At 39.6% G+C, this 6,138-nt stretch overlaps 1 protein-coding gene across 1 annotated transcript; it reads left to right on the forward strand.

Moving 5' to 3' along the window:
- The first annotated feature begins 620 nt into the window (after positions 1-620).
- CALHM4 (calcium homeostasis modulator family member 4) lies at positions 621-5,913 on the forward strand. The gene is made up of 2 exons (XM_047734810.1): positions 621-1,467; positions 5,345-5,913. The coding sequence occupies exons 1-2, from the start codon at positions 871-873 to the stop codon at positions 5,729-5,731; spliced, it is 984 nt and encodes a 327-aa protein (XP_047590766.1). The 5' UTR covers positions 621-870; the 3' UTR covers positions 5,732-5,913.
- The last annotated feature ends 225 nt before the right edge of the window (positions 5,914-6,138 follow it).

The raw sequence follows: 6,138 nt of genomic DNA on the forward strand, positions 1-6,138 counted from the left end.
TGTATTTAACCACACCCAGTTGAGAGTTTGAGAGGAGAAATTTATATCTTACTCACTTTTTATTAACCCAAACAAGCCTCGTCCAGTGCCTTCTATATAGAAGTCATATAATAAATATTTTCTGATTAAATAAATACAGAAAACACCTCATGTATTTGATTATCTTATTTCTTTTCATAGACACATAATTTTGCCAATGCCTAAGTATCACATTTTCATGTAACAAAAAGATAGCATATAAACAAATTTTCAACTTAACTTACAAGCCAACACATTATTATATTACATTCTGCAATACAAATTGCACTTTTATGCAAAATTAGAATATTTGTGTTGTGATTTGGCTTTAGGGGTACCTAGGTCTTTTTCTTCTTTTGGGGAAAGCTTTTGGGATCTTCCGGCAGAACTCTTAGGTTATGGACGTTTCAGACAGCCCTAAAGCTTGGATTACTCTATTATTTGATAATTTCTGTTATGCCTTGTGTCATAATTTTATGGTAACTAAATCCTGGTCTAGTACAGGGTAAGAATGTTCTCTGTTTTGCTTCCAGTGCTCTAATTGTGGGTGCCGCGCAGGTCGTGTCCCACAGAGCACCACATGGAAAGACGGCAACAGTTTGTTTTGCAAGCAAGCCATTCCCTTCTTAGTGGAAAGATACGCCGCAGCAGTTTTTCCTGTCACTCGTTCCAGATGAATCTCTCCTCTAGTTTTTCCCGGGTGGAATCTGAAGTGCATTAATTAGCTCAGGATTCACAAACTACTCAAGGAAAGATGCTGGAATCCTTTAAACATATGAGGATGTTGGGTCACTTGACACAGCCAGTTAAACCAGTAAGATCCCATAAAATGGTTATAGCTGGTGGAGTGTAATGATCAGAAAGGGCCATTTGTGTCAGAGCTTCCCAACGATGAGCCCGACTCTCAACAATATCCTATCTTCCCTCCAGAGAAGTGGAACATTTATGAATTCTTTAATTGCTGCTTCGACCATTGGCGCGCAACAGCTTTTCTCCTCTTTCACCTTCAGTTGTCCCTGTCAGGTTGGGAAAAATTTCTACTATGGTTCTGCTTTTCTAGTTATTCCAGCCTTGATCCTTCTGATTGCTGGCTATGCTCTGAGAAGCCAGATGTGGACCATGACCAGTGAATACTGCTGCAGCTGTGGCCCTCCCCAGAGGAGAATCAGCCCTCTGGAGCGCAAGCTGGCCTGTCTTCGGTTCTTCAGCATCACCGGGAGGGCACTTGTTGCGCCATTAACGTGGTTGGCCGTAACCCTGCTGACAGGCACCTACTATGAATGTGCGGCAAGTGAATTCACACCTGTGGACCATTACTCTGTGTTTGACAATGTCAGCGACAGCAAACGGAAGGAGATCCTGGCTGGGTTTCCATGCGGCAAATCAGCTCCATCCGACATGATCCTGGTAAGAGATGAAGTAGCTCTCCGGCACAGATACCAGTCACAAGTAAGTTCTTGGGTTTTTTTTTTTTTTTTTCTGTTTTTTTTTTTTTTTTTCTTTTTTCTTTTTTCTTGCTATGGTATCCTGGCTTAACCACAGCCATTGGAAACATTTCACATTCCTAACGCTTCTCGTGTTATCTGAGTACACAAACTCAATGCCATCCATCAAAGTGATTTTTACTGAGTGGGTATATACATACGGTTAGGATGTTGGGCTTCTGAGTAAGCAGACCTGTGCTGGAATCTTGCTTTGCCATTTATTAACCTTCAAAACCTTGAGCAAGTCATATAACTTATCCACGTTTCCACTTTTCTCCACTGTAAAATGGAGATATTAACAAGGTCTACCACATAAGGTTGGGGTGAGTAACAAATGAGCTAATACATCTAAAGGGCTCAGCCTTGTGTCCACATTCCATATTAAAAACAAACAATTTTTGATATTTTAATAATAATACTAAATTACCTCATTCCACCTTGTATATTCTGAAATATTCATTCTTGTGTCTTAAAATTTTATCTAAAATTAGAGGAAGCTTAATTATGTTTAAAATAAATTCCAGTGATGGCTCTAAATTTAATGTCCTTAGACCAGTTTATGTGAAGTGGTGGGAGGAGTCAGGGAAAAGGCCTGTATCTACTGTACTTACAGGTTAAATTTAAGAAGTATAAGTGTATTTTGTGAATACAGAGAGTCATTGGCATTCATCACTTTCTCCGAGGGATCTGGGATAAAAAGCACATTTGTAAACCACTGCAATACAATAAAAATACATTAATTTTAAACTCTTTATTGCAAAGGCATATACTTTTTCACTCATCACTTTTTAGCTATTAAAATTTAGAAGTGCTAGTGCTATTTTGTTGAAGAAAAATTATTATCAACGCACAGAATACTGAAGTGTTGCATGGCCCTATTTAAGCAAAATTAGAAATCTCATTACGGTAGGCTCCATCGCAACATTTTACACTAGCCCTAAAGCTCAGGCAGAGGACTTATGTGAAGATAGGTGAAAAGTCAAATAATCAGTGAGGCAATTTTAGCTTTCAAAAATGTTCTTGCTCAAGAAAAACTAACATGTAATACACAGTGGTAAGATTTTCCTTCTTTCTTTTTTGTTTAAAATTTTATTTATTTATTTGACAGAGAGAGAGAGAGAGAGAGAGAGAGAGAGATCACAAGTAGGCAGAGAGGCAGGCAGAGAGAAATGGGGAAGCAGGCTCCCTGCTGAGCAGAGAGCCTGATGCAGGGCTCAATCCCAGGACCCTGAGATCATGACCTGAGCTGAAGGCAGGGCTTAGCCTGCTGAGCCACCCAGGTGCTCCTGGTAAGATTTTCTTAAAGTGAAAATAAAATGTCTTATTTGATGCATACAAAGACTTCTGTGAAAAGATAGTTTTATGGTTCAGAATGCCCTCAGCCAGTGGATGTTTTTGGATCAATGGCCACAAAACTAATATTTATTAAGATGTTTATCATTTACTGCATAAACAGTTCACATTTAATTCTAATCCTTAGACTCTTGAGAGAGAGGTATAATCAACCCCATTTTACAGATGAGGAAACCAAAGCTCAAAAAGTTAATGTAACTCTTATAAGTTCACAGAGCTAATAAATGTTTGATTGAGATAGTCAAAGGTCATACTGTTTCCATCTCACCAGGCTGCCTTTCCTTTAAAACCACCTTGAACTTCAATCTCATTTGAAGAATATACACTGTCATTCTGCTTGATTTTTCTGAGTTGACCACAAGATCATATTAAGTTCAAAGCCTTTCTCTGCCCATACCTCATTCTAAAATAGCTTCCTGACATGAGCTTTACCCAATTTTAATCAATTTTTCACAGCCATGCCAAAATTATCTTTCTAAATGCAAATTGAATGATGAGCACCACACCTCCCAACCCCTGTATAAAGTTCTTTGATGATTTTCAACTAGCCCAATCTGAAATCCAGGATCCTGTCATGAAATACAAGGTCCTTCAGTATCTGGTTTCTGACCACTTTTCTACGTGACTCCTATGACCCTGGAGGTACAAACTTGTTGAAGTTCTCCCAACTCTTCATGCTCTTATTTTTCTTCTTCTCTTATTAGAACTCTCCCCAACTTCTTGCATCTGGTGAACTACCCTTTAATATTTAAGTCTGAACATCATCTCCTCTGGGAAGCACTCCCTGATCCTCCTCTTCCTTAAGATGAATTCACTTCTCTCTCATTGTGCTTACTGATACAAAAAACGATTACATTTTACCATATTTCCTAGTTTGTTATTTTGTCTCCCTCTTTAGGCTTAACGACTGTGGAAAGAGTGAATATATCTTAAATTATTCACATCTGAGTCCCCATCACCAGCAACCATGTATAGAACATGGTGGGAGGTCAACCTGGGACTCAATAAATTATGGCTGATGAATTAATGGGCATCTCAGATGGCCTTTCCTCCACTGTGCTGTCCTCTCTCAAATTAAATTGCTGTGAGTGTCACTTTGTAGATTTTAGCCTCCACTGAGTGCAGCAGCCCTGCTGAGCTCACACTGGTAATTCCAGGCCTACTGGTGAATCACAAGCTGGGGGAGAAAACTTCACCTCCCAGACTGAGGCTGCCAACTGCTGGCTTCCTTATACCTGTGGAACTTGCCTCTCTTACTTTACATAATAATAGCTAATTATTGAAAAAAGAATAATTTAAAAAAAGAGTTTTAAGACTAGAAAACAGCCATTTATGTCAGTCTTTCAAAGAGGGCACTAAATGTTAGTAAAATATAGTTAATTTTCCTTTCACAGTATATTTCAAAAATGAATCATAAAACTAGTCAGCAAATAACTATTTGAAGGAGGAAGGAAAGGAAAAGGAAAATAAGGTGCTTTCCATTTAGGTACATAAGTGTCTTCTTTGGTCACGAAAAATAAAAGGTAAGAGCAACTCAGGAAGAAATATCAATGGATACCTGTTAGCACATTATTAAGAAGGCACTTAGGAAGCTACCATTATTATCTATCATATCATCATTTTCATCACCATCATTATCTCATTATCAAATAGTTATTAAGCACCCAAAGGATGTTTGACCTGTCCCTAATTGTTGGGGAGGAAAGTTGAGCTAAAACCAAAGAGTATGGTTTATGTATCCTACACAAGAGTAATTGGTGAGTTATAGCATCTGCCACTTCAAGGACAGTGGTTTTAATTCATTCCAAATTAACAGGTCAATATCCTTTGTAGCCCCCAAACCAAACTGAAATGGTTGGGCTTATTCCTTCCATCATGCCTATATCCATACTAAGTGATCAGTACCTTGTTATTATTTCAAAGACTAGAAAAACAAATTTTTTTTTAATAGGTGATCTCATTTTTTTAAAAGATTTTATTTATTTATTTGACAGAGAGACAGCGAGAGGGGAAACACAAGCAGGGGCCTTGGGAGATTGGGAGAGGGAGAAGCAGGCCTCCTGCTGAGCAGGGAGCTGGATGCAGGGCTCAACCCCAGGACTCAGGGATTATGACCTGACCCTGAAGGCAGACACTTAAGGACTGAGCCATCCAGGCCCACAAATTTCTTTTCTTTTCTTGGAAAATTTTTATTTATTTATTTATTTGACAGGGATAGAGAGAGAGAGAGAGCGCACAAGCAGGGGGAGTGGCAGGCAGAGGGAGAAGCAAGCTTCCTGCTGAGCAAGGAGACCGATGTGGGACTTGATCCCAGGAGCCTGGGACCAGAGCAGAAGGCAGACGTTTAACTGACTGAACCACCTAGGCTTCCCCCCACCAAAATTTCTTACCTGCAGTTTATTTCTCAGGAATCCTTCTTACAAGTGTCTGTTCCTTTGATACTTACTATACTGATGTTTTCTGCTTTTGTTTTAAATAACTACATCAAGATGCTGGGCTGGATTCTGATCACCCTGGCAACCATCGCTGCCCTAGTCTCCCGCTGCTTGGCGAGGTGCTGCTCTCCCCTCACCTCTCTGCAGCACTGCTATTGGACCAACCACCTCCACAATGAGAGGGAGCTCTTTGAACAAGCCGCCGAGCAACATTCACGGCTCCTCATCATGCAGCGCATAAAGAAACTCTTTGGCTTCATTCCTGGAAAGGAAGATGTCAGACACATCCGTATTCCTTCGTGTCAAGACTGGAGAGATATTTCAGCACCCAGTCTTCTCTGCATGGGTGAGGACTTGCAAGGTCACTATAGCTTCCTTAGAGACAGGGTGGATGAGGATAATGAGGAAAGCAAATCCGAAGGGATTGAATTAAAACCTTGATTATAGCACCTCAGGTTGCTCTAACAGATTCAGGTTGCTTAACAGATACTTTACTCTCGTGATGATGGAGTTTCAGTGTAATCCCTTCATCTTTTCTGTCTCTTATGATATTTGTTTAAATAAGTCCATTCAAGATGCTTCTTCTGAAAACAGTTTATCTGATCATTGTGCCAATCTCTGTTTTTGAAATCTCCGTGGTGGTCTGATGATGCCTGTATTGGTTTAATTAAAACAATATGGATTTTGAAGTCATATCAGAATGGGAATCTTGGTTCTGTTACTTGGTTAGCTGTGGGAAAACTAATATTTTGAATGCCATTTTGTTATCTGCCCATAATAGCTACTTCATAGAGCTGTGGTGAGGATTAAAGGTGATAATATAAGCAAGTGCTCCGCACAGTGCCTTT

Source organism: Lutra lutra, chromosome 6 (assembly GCF_902655055.1).
Source record: "Lutra lutra chromosome 6, mLutLut1.2, whole genome shotgun sequence".
Taxonomy (NCBI): domain Eukaryota; kingdom Metazoa; phylum Chordata; class Mammalia; order Carnivora; family Mustelidae; genus Lutra; species Lutra lutra.